General features: G+C 38.6%; 1 protein-coding gene and 1 long non-coding RNA gene across 4 annotated transcripts in view; one reads left to right on the forward strand and one right to left on the reverse strand.

Moving 5' to 3' along the window:
• Positions 1-21: 21 nt before the first annotated feature.
• On the reverse strand, positions 22-7371 carry LOC131509241 (uncharacterized). Its single transcript, XR_009260386.1, has 3 exons — positions 7129-7371; positions 901-1502; positions 22-113 (listed from the first exon to the last, which is right to left on the reverse strand). It is a non-coding gene; the product is annotated as an uncharacterized LOC131509241 (long non-coding RNA).
• Positions 7372-7483: 112 nt separating this feature from the next.
• SKAP2 (src kinase associated phosphoprotein 2) overlaps positions 7484-21240 on the forward strand; it is a 180623-nt gene continuing 166866 nt past the window's right edge. Inside the window, exons 1-3 of one of the 3 annotated variants that reach the window (XM_058724770.1) lie at positions 7484-7728; positions 16888-16993; positions 17587-17612. In XM_058724770.1, coding sequence (XP_058580753.1) covers positions 7662-7728; positions 16888-16993; positions 17587-17612 — 199 coding nt within the window. In that variant the 5' untranslated portion in view covers positions 7484-7661. The remainder of the gene's footprint in view (positions 7729-16887; positions 16994-17586; positions 17613-21240) is intronic. The other 2 variants (XM_058724772.1, XM_058724771.1) reach the window with 2 other exon arrangements.

The raw sequence follows: 21240 nt of genomic DNA on the forward strand, positions 1-21240 counted from the left end.
TGGTGGGTTCTGTGTCATATTTTTTAAGGGTAAATGACCTCATATGAATTCCAGTGAAAAAATAGTGTTTTTCTGGCTGGCACCACACAATGATAAACTCATCCCCAGCAGCCCTAAATGATTCAAATGAAGAGAGGGATAAGAATTTAGAAAATGACAACAAACCTTCACTTCTGAAAATTCTCTTATTTTTGATTTGAGAGAGAGAGAGAGTGAGCAAGGGAGAGGGGCAGAGGAGAGAGAGAGAGAGAGAGAGAGAGAGAGAGAGAGAGAGAGAGAGAATCCTAAGCAGGCTCCATGCTCAGTGTGGATCCCAATGCAGGACTCCATCCCACAACCCTGAGATCATGACCTGAGCCGAAATCAGGAGTTGGGACACCCAACTGACTGAACCACCCAGGTTCCCTGCCCCCACTTCTGAAAATTCTTTAAAAAGCCCATACTAGATGACTTGAAAGACACAGGTTTAAAAAGTTTTAAATAGGTATTAGGCCACAAAATAAATTCAAGATTTCGGGGAGCCTGGGTGGCTCAGTCAGTTAAGCGTCTGACTCTTCATTTTCACACTGACAGCACGGAGCCTGCTTGAGATTCTCTCTCTCCCCCTTTGCCTCTCCCTCTTCTCTGCTCTCTATCTCTCTCAAAATAAATGAACTTAAAAAAATCAAGATTTCAATTGCTTCTTTTGTCTAGTCCACCATATATATATATATATATATATATATATATATATATATATATATATATATATTTAGGTAATCTCTACACCCTGTGTGGGGCTTGAACTCATGACCCTGGGATCAAGAGTTGCACGCTCCACTGACTGAGCCAGCCAGGCACCTTTCCATTCTTATAATAGTACAAGTGTGTGCTTGGTGGCTTTGCAATCTGTCAACCTACTTTTCCTGGAATTCCCTTTTATGTGTTTCTGGCTGGGGTGGGTCACAAAAGAGATTCTTGTGTGAGATTTACAGGAGTGATACAGTAGTCACTTTGTAGCTCACATATATTGTTGCTTGTCTGCTGGTTCACCTCCGTGGCATGTGGCAGCAGCCAGGCCAGAAAGCCAGAGAGGGCAAGTTGCTCGGTCTTCTGCCGGATCCTCCTTTCCGTTTTGACTCTTGAGTCAAATGTGTTTTTAATTCTGGAACAAAGGACTCCGGCTTCTGCAGGATGTCAGGGTCAGGGGCAGCAGAAGGTAGCTTTTGTTTCAGGCGGTCCCCGTGACCATGGCTTGTGCTTCTGCATTCCAGCTTGTCGTGAGTCTCCTCTATCTTCCCTTCGTGACTCCCTGCCTTGTGGACTTCAAGCTCCAGCCACGGATCCAAAAGTAACAGCCTTACAGAGACAGTTTAACCACGTTCCCAAATTTTGTAGGGTCAAACCTCTGTGACAGATTTCTTCATATATCCCTTCTTATATCTTCATATATCTTATATCTTCGTATATCTCTTCATATATCTCTATCTCCATTCTGGTAGTTTCACTTCTCTGCTTGAACCCTGACAGAGATGGAGACAGTGAGAGTACAAAATGAAAAGGGATCTTTTGACTTCCAAAAGACCATTGACAGAAAGCTGGTTGAGCAAACTATGCAACTGAAAACATGGGTTACCTTTCATGGGCAAAGAAGGATGACTCAGAAGATAGAACCAAGACCCATAGAGATGTTATCCCAGGTGGGAATAGAATTGCTTTTAATCAAAGAACATTCGTTGGATTTTAGAATTGCTACGAACCAGTAATCACTGTATACTTCTTATTGTCCCTACCCCTTCTGAATAGGAACGTCTACAATGGTTATCTCTTTGTAGATAACCATCTCATTGTCTGTCTCACCATGCGTGTTATATGGAGAGCAGGTAACTTGTCTTTTTACTTCATAGGTCTTTAAGTTGAGAAAACTGTACTCGAGGAGCTGTGTTTAAGCAGCAGCATCCATACCCTGACTTGTTTTAGATAATGAGATGCTGGATTTTGAGCTGCTGTTGTAATAGGATGAGACTTTATAGGTGGCTTTGGGAGGGAATGGGTATATTTCGCATGGGAGAGAAATGTGAATGACTGGGTGGGGGGGGAAGAGGGCTGGCTGTGGTAGCTAGCTCTCAATACAGGCCCAGTGATTCTCCCCTCCTGGTATTCACAGCCTCGTATAGTCCCTTCCCTCTCTATAGCAGGTTTGGTCTGTGTCACCCATACGATATAGCAGCAGCAAAGTGATGCCACTTCTGAGATTAAGTGATAAAGACACTGCGGCTTCTGTCTTAGCTGTGCTATCTCTTGGATCACTTGCTCTGGGGGAAGCCCGTTGCCATGTCAAGAGGACATTTAAGCAGCCCGGGGAGAAGTCTATGGAGTGAGGAACTAAGGCCTCTTGCCAACAGCCAGAGAGGAATTGGAGGACTCCAGCCAACAGTCCCGTGGGTGAACTTCCTTGAAAGCTGATCCTCTAGCTACGGTCGAGTCTTCAGATGACTGCAACCAGGGCCACCCAGCTAAAATGTTCATGGATTCCTGACCGTCAGACACTACGCGAGATACTAAGTGTTTAAAGCCAAGTTTTGTTATGCAGCAACAAGGAACTATAGAATGCCTAAGTATAAAATATAATTTTTTTCCCCACATGCCTATGAATGCCAAACTAAAGAAAGAGGAGAGGGGTAGGGAAAAAAAGGTAAATTGTGTTTTAGCTCATTGTTTTTCTTCAGTGCTCCTTTAGATTCTTTTAATCCTAGGCCTATTGGCAAATATTTATTCAGCTAAATTTGAAAAACATCAGGAAGGGGGTCAGCTTTAGTTACAGGGATATATATATATACATATATATATATGTATATGTATATATATATATATATGTATATGTAGTTCTCTCTTTACATATCCATATTTACATCTTCATTGAACTGGAGGATTCCAGTTTGAGAAGACAAATATAAGATTTTCTAGTGTCTTCTTTGTGGAATGGTAGGGAAGCTGTTACTGCTCTAACAGGTTGAGATTTTAAATTTCATTTATTACTCTTTTTTTTTTTTTTTTTTTTTACCTAATGGGACTAGTTTAAAGAATGTAAAGTATGATTTGATTTCCTTCCTAGTTTTTGTTAAGGAAACATTTGGAAACAAGAGAAATAATATTTCTTCTGGCCTCTATTTATTTCTCTTCTGTCTTATAATCAATTTCAGTAAGTTTAACAATAAACAGTAAAAATGATAGAGTATACAAAGCATTGCCCAACTGAATCCATCACAAACCTGTGTCTGAGAATGGTTTCCTAAGTAGGGGAAATGTGTTTCACACAAAAAGTCCATTTTCTGTTATTGCCTTTTTTATTTGGACTACTAGATGCTATATATTTTAAGGCAATCTTAATAGTTTCCTGTCACTAACAAGAATGACTTGTCATAATGAGCAGTGTAGACACTGTCCATTTGATCCACTCCAGAAAACTGTCTATTTGATACAAGAGTAAATCACTTCAATTCCTTTGTGGGATGAGTGGAGTGTAAATAAATAAATGAGACACAAGCATAAAGAAAAAATGTGGTCAGTTCTATCAGAAGGAAACAAAGGATAGGAACATTTGGAGGCCTGGTTTAATAAAAAATGTGACAAGACAAAGAATTATATGTGATAACTGTAAAGGGAGGAAAGAATCCTCACTAATATAAAATGCCCAAGAAATAGTTTCTTTCTTCTTTAGGAAGGAAGATAATTTTGTAGTTTAAGAGTAATAATTCTCAATTCTTTGAAGCTGGAGGGCCTGTGTTGTAAAAAGACTATTTACTTTTACCTCCACCAAAAAGAATTCTAATTTTCAATATTCTTTTTTTTTAAATAAATTACATTTTATTTATTTATGTTCATTTATTTTGAGAGAGTACAAGTGGGGGAAGGGCAGAGAGAGGGAGAGAGAATCCCAAGCAGGCTCCACACTGCCAGCGCAGAGCCTGATGCAGGGTTTGAACCCATGAAACTGTGAGATCATGACCTGAGCGGAAATCAAGAGTTGGATGCTCAACTGACTGAGCCACCCAGGCGCCCCTCAGTACTCTTTCTATAATTCATCACATTACTAAATCTGAGTAGGAATTTCAGATTCCATTTTAGGGAGTTGGTTTGTTTTGGGTGTGTTTTATTATTATTATTATTTGTGTATTTTACTTCCATTATAAAGTTTTTGTCCTGTTTTTGTTTTTTAAAGTTTACTTATTTATTTAGATAATCTCCACACCCAACGTGGGGCTTAAACTCATGACCCTGAGATCAAAAGTCACACGCTCTTTTGACTGAGCCAGCCAGGCACCCCTGTTTTTTGCTTTGTTTTGAGAGGACTTCAACATGTTCTAATTTTTCCTTTTCCAATTAGTGTTTGTTGTACCTCTTACAGAATTGTACAAAAATGTCATTGCACTTGACTACTTAATTTTTTACTATTACTGTCTAGACTTTTTTTTGTATGAAATATTAACGGAGCCATTACTCTGTGAGATTTAAGGTTCCAAGTGGGGATGAAAGATATGTTATGACAAATTTTGTGCCATCTAGGAGCTGGAAAGTGATAAAGTGATTCTCAACATCAAATCCCAGGATGTCTACAAAGCAGGAAAGAACATACAATGGGAAAAAAACGAGTCTCCTCAACAAATGATATTGGGAAAACCGGACGGCAAAATGCAGAAGAATGAAACTGGACCATTTTTTAAAGTTTATTTATTTATTTTGAGAGAGAGAGAAAATTCAAGTTGGGGAGGGGCAGACAGAGAGGGGGAGAGAGAGAATCCCAAGCAGTCTCCACACCGTTAGCACAGAGCCCAATGCGAGTCTCAGACCCACAAACCATGAGATCATGACCTGAGCCGAAGTGAGATGCTCAACTGACTGAGCCACCCAGCTACCCGTGGACCACTTTCTTATACCATACACAAAAATAAATTCAAAATGGGTGAAAGATCTAAATGTTGAAAAAGGAAGCCATCAAAATACTAGAGAAGAACACAGGCAACAACCTCTTTGACCTCGGCCAGAGCAATTTCTTACTATCACCAGAGGCAAGGGAAACAAAGCAAACATGAACTAGTGGGACTTTATCAAGAAAAACCTTCTGCATAGTGAAGGAAACAATCAACAAAACTAAAAGGCAGCCTACAGAATGGGAGAAGATATTTGCAAGTGACATATCTGATAAAGGGTTAATATCCAAAATCTACAAAGAACTTATCAAACTCAACACCCAAAACACAAATAACCCAGGTAAGAAATGGGCAGAAGACATGAATAACACTTTTCCAAAGAAGATATCTAGATGGCTAACAGACACATCAAAAGATGCTCAACACTCATCATCAGGGAAATACAAATCAAAACCACGATGAGGTACCACCTCACACCTGTCAGAATGCTAAAATTAACAATACAAGAAAACAGGTGTTGGCAAGAATGCGGGGAGAGGACAACCCTCTTGCACTGTTGGTGGGAATGCAAACTGGTGCAGCCACTCTGGAGAACAGTATGGAGGTTCCTCAAAAAACTAAAAATAGAACTACTCTATGATCCAGCAATTATACTAGTAGGTATTTACCCAAAGGATAAAAAAAATACAGATTGAAAGGGTAAACACACCCCAATGTCTATTGCAGCATTGTCAACAATAGCCAAACTATGGAAAGAACCTAAATGTCCATTGACTGATGAATGGATAAAGAAGATGTGGCTGGCAGGCACACACACACACACACACACACACACACACACACACACCATGGAATATTACTCAGCCATCAAAAAGAATGATATCTTGCCATATGCAACCATGTGGATGGACCTAGAATGTATTATGCTAAGCAAAAGAAGTCAATCGGGGAAAGACAAATACTATATGATTTCACTCAGATGTGAGATTTAAGAAACAAAACAGATGAACATATGGGAAGGGAGGAAAAGAAGAGAGGGAAACAAAACCACCAGAGACTCTTAAAAGAGAGAACAAACTAAAGGTTTATGGAGGGAGGTGGGTAGGAGATGGGCTAGACAGGTGATGGGTATTAAGGAGGACACTTACTGTGATGAGCACTGGGTGTTGTATGTAAGTGATGAATCACTGAATTCTACTCCTAAAACCAATATTGCACTGTATGCTAACTGAAATTTAAATTAAAAACAACAACAACAAAAAGCCCCAACAAATCTCAGGATGTCTAGAATCAGAACTACCTGGGGCTCATTTAAAATGCAAATAATCAGGTCCCCCACCCTAAGTAGACAGAATTAGAATCTCTGGGAGTGGACCTTGAGACTCTGTATTGTTAATAGTTCTGTCATTGTAATGCAAACTGAAATTTGAGGACTATTGATTTAGTGAGGGTTGGAGGGTAGAGGAATAAACAATTTACACTGTGATTGGAACCACAATACAGTGTTTACAATACAATAGTAGCATGAAGGAAAGAGTTTTGCCAGGGCAGTTCTCATATGAAGTATGTGTGTGTGTGTGTGGGGGGGCATTAAGCATATATAAACACACACACACATATTTGGTATATACATATATAGAGAATATACACCGTATACAGAATACACACACACACACACACACACACACACACACACACACACACACACACTTACTTTAAAGACACCAGAACGTGTCTTTGGGGTTTTAGAGAAAATTGTTACGATTTACAGATAGAAGACATGCAATAAGCATTTTGTTGACTAAACGATCAGGTTGGATTGAACACATTTTATAATTCCATTCTAATCACTAGCAATTTTCTTTTTGATGTTGACAGATGGGACAGTAGTATCGATGTCTATTTAGCTATACATATTTTTTTTTTTTTTTTTTTGCTATACATATTTTTTAACTCAAAAGGCCAGTGACTAGAACTCCTCACTCTTCATTTGTACCGGGGGAAGTCGCCCCAACAATAAGAATCAGGCAGAAAAGTAATTTTAAGAGCCAATCGGATTGCTCTCTGGAGCAGTTCCAGACTGACCTCTCAGGGAAGACTGGCGGAAGATGGGTCTTGGTTACCTCATTCAATCGGACAAAGAAAGCCATAATAGTTTAGGGAGGCTGAAAATTCCTGCGGGTTACTACGCGAGGTGTTAAACCTCGGCCGGGCTTACCGTTGGCCAGAGGTCCCTTAATCGGAAAACTTAGAGGTACTATGGACACCTTAATTTTCGGGATCCTGGAGAAACGGTCAGCAGTTGTGGGGGTACCAGTAACCAAAATGGCTGCAAGGCGCTTCAGGCTCCGGATCAGCTGATGCAGCGGGGGTTCGCTCCCTTCCCACCAGCGGCTCCTCCCGCTCCCTTACGTAGAGGTGGGCGTGGCCTGTTCTGAAGCGCTTTTCCGAGGCTAGGAAAACCGAAGGATACACATGCGCAGTTCGGCCCCTCAGGCCCTTTGGTTCTCCTCCCAGCCCATCGCCCCGCCCCGATCTGCCGGGAGGGGCTGGGCCGAGAGTCCGGCAGCTGCTGGCTGGGGCTTTAGTGACTTCCTTGTTGTGAACCCCGGCCCGGCAGTGTCCGGACTCGTAGCCCCGCTGCCCTTAGCGGGACCGCTAGCCCGAGTCTAGGTCGCAGCCGCAACTCCAGCCCGTCGATTCCCTTTTCAGCACAGGTCTTTCCCCTCCGCACGCCTCGCGCTCCCTAACATGCCCAACCCCAGCAGCACCTCCTCTCCCTACCCCCTCCCTGAGGAAATTAGGAACCTGTTGGCAGGTAAAGAGCGGGAAGGGGGCGGGTAACGCTGCCGGGGCGGGGGCGGGGGCCAGGGGACGGCGAGCCGGTGGGGACAGAACCATTCAGAGTCTATGCCCTCCCTCCCCACGCTTCCCATGTGTCCTGGCCGGTGGGAGCGGGACTGGGAATGGGGAAAGGGGTTTGAGGAAGGGAGTGGGCGTGTGTTGAAATTTGGTCCGAGGATGTTGGGGGAGCCCTTTTTGATGAGCTACACTAATTGGATCAGGACATTTCTGTATGCATTGTGAGGGCGTCGTGTGCGTGTGTGAGAAAGAGAGGCGAGGGAGGGAGAGGGAATAATAATGCGTGTGTGAGAACTGGGAAGGGATCAGAAGTCAAAGAAGTAGTTCTTTGGTGGCCTGACCAATGGAGGAGAAGGGTGTAAAAATGCAAAAAGATGTCTGAGCTACAGGTGTTAGGGGTTGTGGGACGCAAGGTTTTGTCATTTCCCAAACTCCCATTTTTCTTAAACATTCATTGTGCTCATATTTAAGACTTTGAAAGAGGGTTTGATTCTCAAATAGCCACTTGTTTTCAGCCTGAGTAACATATTAAAACAAAAAAGGAAGTATGTATTAAGGTCCAACTTCCTGTGTCACACGATGAAAGTACATCTTTGCATCCTCATCTTCCCCTTTTAAGTCTTAAATGACCATTTATAGGAACTTACGTTAGGAGTTCAGGATGCGGTTCTTCAAGGCTGTGACGAATCCACTGCTATAGTGCATCACTATACTAGATATGGAGATGTGTATTTCTGCACAAGGCAGAAAATACATCTTTTTAGGGTAGCACAAATCTTACCTATCCTGATGCTCTTGGAATTCTTATCATTCACTTTGTCCTGCGTACATCAGAATTCTAGAAACTGAATTTGGATTGTTTTACTTGAGTCATCTCCTAAGTATTTATCTTTCAGTATTGCTCATGGATAACTGGATTAAAAGAGTTTCTTTTGGATGTATATTACAAGGTGCTTATTTTAACCCTTAATATCTGACATGTGGCATTTTAAATAGTAAGTTGCTATTATAGCAGTGTGAGACCAAATCTCCTAATACGCTGTTTTACTGGTTAGCATCATGAATATGATCAAGAGAATAAAACCAGTAGTGTGTGAATGGAGACTTGGGTTTGAACATGATTACAGGGTGATAAATGCATTTGTGGTGGTATAGTATTTTACTCTAAGAATTGCTTATTGTCATTAATGGGTACCACTAAGGGAGATATAAAGAACTGTAAAGACTGATTTAAGGCAGCTTTTATTCCATTATATGAGAGTTTCACACGAGTACTTCTCTTATTTTACAACAGTTAACATTTTCATTGTTACACTGCTGGAATTGTATGTTTAGAATACTATTTTAATAACCAGACCAGAGAAGTGTTTATCATTATTCCAAAAGTAGATGGCACCACTTTCAGGATTTTCTAGGTGTGAACTTTTTGAATTTAAGAACTAAAGTGCAGACCTCTGGGTGCACCCCTTTAAAGCTTGAGAGCTCCCAACAGTAAGCAGTTTGTTGTTTGGGTCCATAATCAAACATTTGCACATAGTATGATTTATAGGTTATGAGACTCATTATTCTCTGATCCCCATAATTACAAATATTTCGTGTGGCCCTTATTTTTGTAATTTAGTTGAAAGCTTAGAATTACATAATATTTAAATTATCTCCGAATGCTAACTTCCTTTATTTCTCTTTAGTCAGTTAATATGCCTGCATAATGTCTGAAATGAGTGTTTTAAAAGTCATCTTACTGTTGTTTTCATTTTTTCACATGACAAAATGCTTGTGAAAAAATGCTTGTTTTCATGTGAAAAAATGAAAACAAGCCACATATTAAAACACATGAAGTATTAAAAACAGATATTAAAATACTAACATTTTGGAGATTGTAAATTTGGCTTATACTTTATTTTCAGAGGACATTTTTAAGAGGTATGGATATGAGAAAATATCTATTGTCTATACTTTTTAAAGAAATGAAGCAAGTGAACCAGTGTTTTTCAGTTTTCTTTTTTAACTCATCATTCAAATAAAGTTGCTTAACATTTTATGTTTGACTGTAATTAAAATCTTTTGGGGGTAGGAAAGGTTTCGGGAATAAACGTTCTCTGCAGCCTTTTCACAGTTTCCATCCAAAAACTTCTGTTGGGATTGTACATGATTATTTGCATAATTCAAGTGTGTTGGGTAGTAGTACATGGCTAGATTTAAAAATTACTAAAACTCTACAGGGAGAGCATTGGCTTGCATTTTAGAGATTGCTGGATTACCTAGTACTTTCTTTGGAACCAAGAAGGAGATTTTGGTAGCCGTGGTTGTAGTTAACAGTTGAGCTCTCTAACAATGAATTCATGGTGCCGTGCTAGAATTCCAAGCCAGAGAAGACAAGGAACTAGACTTTTCAGGCACTTGAAATCCCTTGCCTACAGAAGAAAAGGATACAAGTCAAAAGATAATGCCTATCAAAATAACATTGCTTTGGACAGTTCCCTTTGTGTTTCGTGTGCCTATTTTCCAAAGCGTTATATGTCCTCTGTATCAAATGTTTGACATTTCAACTGCTTGATTGCGCTATAGGTGCTCAAAGGTATTCTTACCAATTTATATTATTTTCTCTCTATTTTTCTTTCTGATTGTAGCAGTTTTAGGCTTCGATATTTGTTCCCTTCTCCTCTCATTTCTTTCCCTCTAAAACGTTCTATCGAAATGCAAAAACCCATAGATGCTATCATTCTTAACTCACATTTAATGATACTCTTGGAAAAGTGGCTGTATAGTTTTGACTGTCAGCGATTTATATTTCTGTGGAATCAGTATATTAAATCTTGAAAGCCTATGCTCCTTATAAAAGTGTTGTATTATTCTTCTGTTACATGAATAGAGAAAAAGTTTACAGATTTTTTGTTAAAAGTCAATTTCGACCTGCCATAGGCACTACAGGCAACCTTTAATGTTTTTTTTTCGCAACATTGGAAGGAGAGGTTTTGCCTGGATAATTGGAAGCAATGGATAATTCCAAATCTTGTGCATTTAATCTTTTCCTACATCCAAATATTTTGACTAGGGCTAACAGCAAGAATAATCTTGATTTATGTGAGTTTTTCCTCCAGGCAGGCAGGAAAGTGAGAGGAACTAGAAACACTGGCCCCCAACCCCCTTCATTTGTTTAATCACCCTTTGAATACTGGAGCCTTAGTGGTTTGCAATCAGATATTCCCATTCATTCTCATACATTTGTTTTAGGACAACATGTTTAAAAAGGAAGCCTGTAAGAGGATATAAGTTCCTTTTTATTAAATTAGAAAATGACACCAACGTTAAAAGAAAAACATAGTGGTTGTCAGGACTATGAAAAATCAAAACCAAAACAAACCAACAATAAACAAAGTGGCCGTATCGTTTCTGCAATATCTGTGTGAAATTTTTTCACACAGCAGGCTTGGTTAGAAATATTGCATTTTCCCCTACTGGGGATTTCCAGAACTCTTTTTTTTTTTTTTAACCTTCACACATTAAAATCTATACAGAATGCAGTTCAGTTGAAATAGAGGGAGAATTTTTTCAATGCTGAGAATAGTATGGTTTGATTTCCACCTTTCCTAAGTTCTGTTTATAATTTGGTCAACATTTTGGGTTTATTTTTCCTATGAGAATTATTTATGGTACGTCTAGTGTCCCATAATTTCCTTCTGGGGCATTGGCTGAGTATGTAAAGGGAAGAGTGCCACCTACTGAGTCACCAATAGTCACCTACTTCTTTAGCACCTGGATTTTCCTACAGAGCAAGAATAAGCCTGCCCTATTTTGGCGGTAATAGCTAATGAGCATAAAGCTGATATGAAGACATTTGATCTCAAAGTGAAATCAGACTATGACACCTCTAAGGTTTTCTCCTCTAGAAACAGGAATATGTGTTTGTAAGTCAAGGGATCAAAAATTTTAAATTTCTTGTATGGGTCAAATAATGTAGATGAATTAAGATGTGATACTAAAAAAAATTATTTGCCTCTATTAAGCATATAATATTCTACCTTTTTTTAGGAGGGGATCTTTGGCTGACTTGTTTTCCGACATCGGTTTCCATTGAAAGTATTTTTATCTCAGATTACTAAATAAAGCTCTTGATAGTATGTATGGTTTTTATAGTTATTCAACCCAAGTTATCACTGGCTTTCTTTAATAAAAAAAAAGGAATCTAAATATATTGAAAAATGAGAAGTCTATAAAAAATTTCCAAATGAGTTTATCTCTACATTACCAGCATTAAAATATTACTAGAAGGAAGATAGAAACAACAGCATTGGAAAACCCTCTGGTGATTTGAAACACAGTTCAGTTGTCTCTCATAAATTTAAGATTAAGTGTCATATATGGGTGATAAAAGTGGCATAGGCTAGTTTTTATATACTCATTATTCACTTAGTTTGTCTTTTTCAATTAAAGCCAAGTCTATCTTTTTCATTCCACTGAGTTTACATTTCTTTTTCAATCACATACTGAACACATTACAATAGATGCTACCTAACAGTGAATCTAGTGTAAATCTCAGACTAATCTGTTATTCACTGTGGCTTCTTTGAAAATGAGTGGTAAAAAGATTTTGATTATTATAAGGTGTTATTTATCAAGAGTCATCTTTTAGAGGTGAAAGATGTTCATCTGTATTCTTCAACAGCCCAGTTTTCTATCAGAATAAATCATTTAGCCTCCAAAGCCAATTTTGAAAATTTTGTCAGATGATTGGATTCTAAGACTTAGGAATGTTTTACTTATTGTACTATGAGAACTCCTTGTGCTTGTTCACATTTCTTCTTCCATGTTTGGAAAATTCACAATATAACTGTAACCTGTAAAAGTGCTAGGTAATCAGGAGAAAGACATTGATTAAGGAATCAATAACTTTTCAATTAGCCATTTTCCAACTTTGGGCATTGGCTCCATTGATCTACATGTGCCCCGTTTGATTGATTTTTATGTTTTTACCAGTAGGTGTTTGGTCAGACCATACACCTCCCTTTAGCTGAGAAAAAAAGGCTTATTTTATTTTATTTTATTTTATTTTATTTTATTTTATTTATTTATTTTGTTCCGATGTCAGCCTAAAGTTTGGCTGGGACTCCTACCATGTTAAGTTTAGTAATAGTACCTTCGTGAATTCATAGTGAAACCTGGCCCAATTCATAAAGTAGAGAAAGATGTGCAATTAAGTAGTAAAGCCATTTGGGGGTGAGGTGTAATTGGTTTTACACTTATGTTATTGATCTGGGGCTGAGCAAATGGTAGTGGACTCAGTCCCATACAATTCAGGCCAGCACAGAGGCTGTGTGTGTGTGTGTGTGTGTGTGTGTGTGTGTGTGTGTGATGTGTTAGATACCTGTCCTAGCCACTTGGGCTCTAAGGGAAGACATGAGCGGTAGGCAGTTTTTCTGGGGGTCCATATGTACAGACAAAAAAGGGTAATTGGAGTACCACTCGATGATTTGGGGTACGCTATGTGTTTGCCTCTTAGGGGTTCCTATGGCTTTTGAGAGATTTTTAACTTCAACTGCTTGAAGATTGCTGAGCCAAGACATGATGTCATCTTTTCATTTTGTTTTCAGACGTTAATAGTTATCTACAGAGCAGTTGTAAGTCTGATCTCAGGGCCCTCTCCCCCAGATCTTTACAGTTGTACCGGGAGATAAGGCTTATTCTTGACAGTGTTAAGGGGTAACAGGAACAAAAATCACTACCACATTTACAGTCCTTGGGATAACTCTTTCCTTGGTGATGACTCCGGGGCAGAGGCTGATGGAGATGGAGCTAATTCTGGGGTTAAGTACCAGCGCGCTGACCTGAGGTCTGTGTGGCCGCGGGCGGGGCGGGAGCGGGAGTGGGGGTTAAACCTGCTGCATCGGGGCTCCTGGGAGCTGCGCATTCTCCACGCGAGCCGGGCGGGTCCCCACGCTTTGGTGACTGCGTGAATGGAGACCCCTCCCTCTGAGGAAGAGGAATTCTAACTCGCCAGGCCGAGAGGCTAGCGAGGAGGCGGGCTGACCTTTTCCTGCAATCGAATTACGGCTGTTCCCCGAATTACAGGCAGTCTGGAGTCAGTGAAATCTACATATTAACCGAGGGACACGACCCCTAAAGGAAGGTAGGAGAGGGCTAACACGCTTGCCAGTTTATCGTTTGCAGGGCTACTCAGGGCACAATCAAAAGCTTCAAATCTCTTTTCCGACCAGCCAGAGGAGCGCTTGATTTGTCCAGGACTTTTATTGGCCGCTTTTGAAATATTACCCTGGCTCTGGGCTACAAAGCCGCAGATCCAGTCGCGTTTGTCTGGCGAGGGCGCTACCCCAAACCCAGTGCTCCCTGCTCACAGCGCCCGTGACGCGGACCCTGGGGTTTAACAGTCGGAGGGAGTGGCGAGTGTTTGAGGACCGCGGAGCCGAAACGTCTCCCACGAAAGCCCGAGTCACTTTGCAGCGCTCGCCCTGTCTTTGCGCTGGACGAACGGGACGCCTGCTTCCCGCAGGGACCCGGTGGAAGGTCCCCCGCGCACCCAGAGGGTGTCCGGGGCTCAGGAGAGGCTGCTTTGGTTCAGTTCGAAAATAAATGGGCACAGTGTGGATTTTAAGAAATAGCCCGGAGTTCAAAAACTTCAAAACCGACTGAATCTGTGGGCACCAACAAACTAAGATTTCAGGAATCAATTCCACTTTCAAGTTCCTAACTCATTTGTTAAAAAAAAAAAAAAGAGGGGAAGACCCCCCCCCCCCCCCCAGAAAACAGCAAAAACAGTTCTTACACTTTTCACGTCTCCTTGGAAAATAATTTATTTTAAGAAATCGGTGTTTATTAAATCTTTTTAGTTGCCTTAACCCCCCTTCTGGGATTAATTTAAGAATAAATACATCAAACCTGTAAAAATACAGATCTTTTTCCCCGTGCCCGATCTCCGAATCTCCTGCCCCTCAACAAACAAACAACACGGATTCTTCCTAGAATCACACATTCTTTCAGCAAGCATTTCCTCATAAAATAGCATGGGTCAGTATTTTAAAAATATTTGGGGGGGAGTGTTAGGAAACCCTAAATAGAGCATTGCAGCTTTTTATGTTTTCCGAGTTTTTATAGAACTGAAATGACCTCTTACAGAAATAACTCTTGGGCTGTAATTCCTTCTGTTATTGCTTCCAGAGATTTAAAATAGATCCCGTTTGTTTAAATTTGGATTGTATAATGAAAATGTAAAATAGGCAATTAAATACTTGTGGGTGAGGGAATTAAAGACAAACACTGAGTGAGAGTCACATTAAGCAGACAATTCACCAATCATTGTGCAAGAGCTTCTCCCAAGTATTGAGTCCGGTTGGAAGAAAGAATCAGCAGCAGACATGCTGCTCCTTCCCTTATTCCACTTTGTTACTAGATTCATTCTAACCACCTCAGAGAAGCCAGTGATCTTTTCCATTTCACCTGATGTGTGAATGTCCAAAGGTTGCTTGTTTCTCTGTGTACAAAAATTAAAGAGTTTAGGAGAGAGCGATTTAAAAAAAAAAAAAAAGTTTCATTATTTTGAACTCACTTTAGAAATCTGAGTCTAATTTGCACTGGTTGTGGATTATGCCTCTATGTCCCCTTCAAAATATGGACCGCTCCATATTTTGTAAAGAGAAGCTGTGACATTTTGCTTTCATTTCATCTTGATACTTACTTGTAACATTAGTCATTAATGGATGTCAAACCAGAAAGCTATTTAAAAAAATTATTCCAGGATTAAATTTTAATTCTTTCACTTGTCATACTGATTTAGTAAAAGATTACCTCTATACATTTATTATGAATATATGGGATAACAGTTTAATCAACTTGCTTATTGGATCAAGATACTTTTGTAATCAAGAATTTAAAATCGATTATAACATTCTATCTCAAATACTAGGTTTTAAATTGTTAATTATAAGTACAGTTGAAAGACTGTTATACTGCTTTGAATTAATTATATATACTATTATCATATGCTTTTATCCTATCTTTTTGTCAGTGTGAGTTAGGAGACAAAGTAGTTAAATAAATAAAAAGAAAGTAAAATATACACACGTCTTTTCAATATGAAATATGGATGGTTTACAGTCATACCTACTTTTAAATTTTTTCATGGTCCTTTATATTAGATATCTCAAAGATTTGAACTCCTGAATAAAAATTAAAGTTGCATAATGTTTCATGAACAATAAGAATGGGGCTATTATAAAATCAAACCAGTAAGGATTAGTTGGAATCTTGTACTAGTGAGAACTAGAAAGCAGAATAATTTACAAGTTTACTAAATTTTAAAAAAAAAGGAGGCTCTGTGGAAATGTTATATGAATCTGTGAAAATCTTATTTCTAGGTTACTATATTTCTAAATAGTGGACAAATGTATTTTTGCCACTTCTTAACTTTATTTAAAAAAATATTTCCAGGTGGTAATACCAAGGCAAGAAGCAAGAACACACAAAACCACACAACAGAGGTTTTGGGGTTTTTTTTTCTTTCAATTTTTGAAGGTGGCTGGTCAGAATGGGTGGAGCAGGTAGGAAGGAGGGGGTTTGATCTGGGAATCTTGGTTAGAAAAAGGGATTTAGTTTTTCCTTTAAAACATTAAATATTGCCCATACCTCAAAATGGATTACACTGGGAAAAACAGGCCCTTGCCAGAGACATTAGTTTATATCGATATTATGTTGTGAATGACCCGTTCACATAGGAACTTCCCAAATATTATAAAATGATAGTAACACATGCATAAAAGCTCTGTGCTTGCTTTTATATGAGAGAATTTGTTTTATGGGGCACCGTAGTTTATTAAAACTTGTGCGCTTCTCCCCGGTTTAATGATGCCAAACATCCAAATAGCATTTGCTGTGCTAAGCATAAGTAGAGCATACAAATTTTATTAGCTAAGTGGTGAACAGATTTGTCCAACTTAGTATTTGAAACATATTTCAACTGTTATGCTTTGGATTGATAAATAACTGTAACAAATTGTACAGATATTAACACTTATGGGTAGAAACAATCATTGTCCTATTTGTCTTCACAAAAAATGATTCTTTCCAATAATTTGTATCCTGTTTCTTATATTTCATGGTTTAGATGTTGAAACATTTGTAGCAGACACACTGAGAGGGGAAAATTTATCCAAGAAAGCAAAGGAAAAGAGAGAATCCCTTATTAAGAAGATAAAAGATGTGAAGTCTACGTAAGTCACTTCCTTGCCATTTGTTACTTATTTCTTACTTAGAAGCAACTTTGTAGTTAACATTTTAATAAAGAATTATCACAGAATTAACTTTTTTTATGTCCAATTGAGTTGGTGTTAAATACTGTAAAGACAAAATATATGTCCTCTATAATAGTTTTTAAAAACCGACATGCTTATCATATTATCCCTTTTTTTTTTGTGGATGTTCTTGATTATATATTTTTTCTAAGCATGCTACCAAAATCCAACTGTTCGTTTGATTTTTTGAGGGTGTATTGTGTTTACGTGCTAGGACAAAGGTAGGTTGAGAATTTTAATATAAATACCTCTAGATATGGAAATGAGTAAATGTATGTGGTGCATTTTAAAGATTCTGATTTTACTACTCTAACTTCAGTCTCTAAAAATACTTTTATTATAAACCCATAAGCCTTTTGGAATTGTCATTTCAGGATGGGAAGTACTTTTTCTCTAAATGTGTGTTTATAATGCAGATTTAAAAATAGATTTGAATTATTGCCAACAAACAGACCTTGTTTTGGTTTGTCAGCCCTCATTTTAAAATATAATGTTCTTGCTTTCTTTTCCAGCTATCTTCAGGAATTTCAAGACAAAGGTAAATTTTCAAGTTTGTCAGACTTGACATTTTATTTTTCTTATGGAGAGGTTCGGTAGGGTAATCTAACACATACTGACATTTGATAGTTGGGATCAAAATTTAAATTTCCATATTGTATACCTAGACTTTCAAGATGAGAGTGCGAGCTCCCCCTGCTGAGAAAAAAATTAAAAAGCATATCCAGGATCTACTCTGCACAATCTGGTGCAGACATCTTATGTATTTGCTATCCTTAGGAGTTAATGTTTCTTAAAACACGTTGTGGCCGAAATGTGTTAAGAAAAGGATATGCTTGCAGTTACGCATGGAATGATTTGGTAAAGCACAGGTGAAATACCACGCCAACACCATTTGCCACAGCAGAGATGATTTTATAGTAGCAGTGGGCTCAGGAGGGCCTGGGGCCGGCTGTTCCGAGGTAATAATGTTTTTACAGGACAATTGCCTTAAAGACAGTATCAATTTATGTCTGGAAACACGGACAAAATTTTTTCAAATGATTTTTTTTTTTTATTATCATTGTGATTCTTTTGATGTGAATACATGTATGCTATGGAAATGTTCAAAGAAGGGAGTTCAGTTTGATTGGTTTGAAATACTTGAGAGTGCGGGTAACCTGATTGTCTTCCTTTAGATTTGAGGGTTGGTTGTTTAGCATGTTGCAAACCAAAACAAGAAAGGCATAGGAAGTTACTTTCACGTCTTCACTTCTGTAAGGGAAACTGGGTATGGCCCTTACTTCCAGGATGCTAATTCATAGGTCATGACCTGAAGCCTGGGGATGCTGGTATGAGGGTCACAACATGAGGTCAGCTAACCTATGTGAAGTTAGGCTCTGGGTCTGGGAGGAAAACAGTATGGCATCTTCTAACGAGGGCTAGCAGACACCACAGAGTAATTCATACCTCTGCCAACTGAGAGTAATGACGGTTTCAGTAAACCAAGAATTAACCAGACAACCCTAAACCCAAATAGTTAAAAGGAAACCGTAGTTTCTTTTCACATTAAATCGTCAAGATCATTGTGATTGGAGGGAATGAGATTTTTTTTTTCATATGGAAATCTTTAACACTATTAAACATTTTTTTAAATGTTTATTTATTTTTGAGAGAGAGAGAGAGAGAGAGAGAGCGAGCGAGCATGTGCACAAGTGGGGGAGGGACAGAGAGAGAGGGAGACATAGAATCCGAAGCAGGCTCCAGGCTCTGAGCTGTCAGCACAGATCCTGGTGCGGGGCTTGAACTCACAAACCAGGAGATAATGGCCTAAGCCAGTCAGATGCTTAACCAACTGAGCCACCCAGTTGCCCCAGAAATCTTTAACATTATTAAATAAAGAAAAGAGCAGGAAAATCCTCTTCCCCACAAATACGTACTTCTTTGTACTCTACAACCAGTCTTCAACTGTGGGCTTAATCATACTGCATTTTGCTTAGTTGAATATAGAAATAATGAATTTATACATTCTTATTATAACTTTTATACAGGGCAGTGTTTATAGAGGAATACTAGATTTCTGATTCTGTATTAGACATATTTTGTCCTGGTGATTATTTATTAAACTCTCATTATGACTTAATTATTTGTACATTAACAAATTTTAAGCTAAGAAAGCATGATAATGAAGTCATTGTGTAACTATATGATTCAATAATAGGGTAGGAGCTTGTTCAGATGTATAGATATTACTGAGATATAGTCTTTGTTTCTAAAGAGAATGGAGATTTGTACAGTATTTGATAGAAAGTGAAAAATGAGCCTAGAATAAGAGTTCAAATAACACAGAATTCAGAGATTCCCCATAACCATTTTTCTCTAAGTCATTTATAGTTTAATATTCCTATATTGAGTTAACTAATCACCAGGAGTGCCTGCTTAAAAGTAAGCCTGTGGATAAGTTAGGTGTATACCTTGGAGAAATACGAGATGCTGAGTAATTTTATGCCGTTATACCTTCAAAGTATATTCAGCTTTGTTCTAAAAACTATTCCTGTAGTTAGGAGTAGCAAAGTTAGTACTTAATAGTTGCAAAGTATTCAAGATACATTTTTTTTAAATAGGAAGTTATTAATTATCAGATCTCTACATAAATTCATCTAAGTGTATTTCGATATTGCTACTTTTTTTTTTAATTTAAAAAATTTTTTTTTTTAATTTTTAAAAAATGTTTATTTATTTTTGTGAGAGAGAGGAAGAGCATGAGCGGGGGAGGGGCAGAGAGAGAGGGAGACACAGAATTCGAAGCAGGCTCCAGGCTCTGAGCTGTCAGCACAGAGCCTGATGCAGGGCTCAAACTCACGAACCGAACTGCGAGATCATGACCTAAGCTGAAGTTGGACACTTAACCGACTGAGCCACCCAGGCGCTCCCACTTTTCTTTTTGCTTTTACATTTCCATTTGGGGTTTTGGGCTATCTTCATCCAAGGAGACCTGGGCAGAATTCCTTTTGGCTGTTTTCCTGCTGTCTCTCTCTCTCTCTCTCTCTCTCTCTCTCTCAGGTCAATATGGGGTCACAATGAAGTAAACAGAGGCTGTTTTCCTCCTTTTCACTGTTATATTCCTATTGATTTCGGCTATTTTATCTTTTCAAAATGGCAGTTAAGTACCATTTTAATATCATTAATGGAAGCAAAAGGGACCAGGTGAACAGTTCTTAAATAAAATGAATTAATTCAGAGTTATTCATTTCTATTAAGCGAATTAGTGAATTATTAGCTTGTCTAGTGTACACAGATGTTTGTCACCCTTCCTCCCTCCCTACCCCCCCCTTACACTGTAGGTGCTACCCCCTCATCCTGAGATTTCACAGTGCAGAATTTACAGTTCAGTGTTTTTCAATCCTTGAACTAGTTGAATTGATACAACTGTTCAAACACTGAGCTGCAGAGATCTTAGAGGATTTAAAAAGAAGTATTTCCTTTCTTTTTTTTTTTTTTGTGGGGGGAGAATAGTTTGTACTTGTAGGAACTTATTTTATTATAGTGGCTCCTAGATATTGAAGCTTGTTCATTAATTTTCTATTTGCTGTTTATATTCATTTTCGAAGCAAGCTGTTGTCTAAAGACTTCTGTTTTCATTTCTTTAATTTATTAAGGGTTCCTTATTTTATCTCCTTATATATTTAACTACTCAAGTGTAGACTCTCTCTTTTTTTTTAAGCTTATTTATTTTGAAAGAGACAGTGCAAATGGGGGAGGGGCAGAGAGAGAGGGAGAGAGGCAGAATCCCAGGCTTGAACTCATGAAACCGTGAGATCATGACCTGAGCTGAAATCAAGAGTCGGAAGCCTAACCGACTGAGCCAGCCAGGTGTCCTTAGATTCTCTTTTCAGGAGGTCTGATAAATTGTGACTTGAGAGTAAATTATCAGTTGATTTTCTAAATTCATGTATTTTACTTATATGTAAGAAAGATTTGAATGTAAGCAACCAGAACCCATCTTGCTTTGCCTGTTCCCTAGTATTTGAAATTTTGCCTACTCTATCTAGAGTAGAGAGCTCCTTCTTATAGCCTTCAAATATCATACATGATGGACTAACTATCCCTAGTTTCCTATTCTTAGTTGCAATATAGCCTGATAGTACAGAGTGTATGCCTGAATTTAGGCTTTATGCGCTAAAATTGTG

Source organism: Neofelis nebulosa, chromosome 4, assembly GCF_028018385.1.
Source record: "Neofelis nebulosa isolate mNeoNeb1 chromosome 4, mNeoNeb1.pri, whole genome shotgun sequence".
NCBI classification, from domain to species: domain Eukaryota; kingdom Metazoa; phylum Chordata; class Mammalia; order Carnivora; family Felidae; genus Neofelis; species Neofelis nebulosa.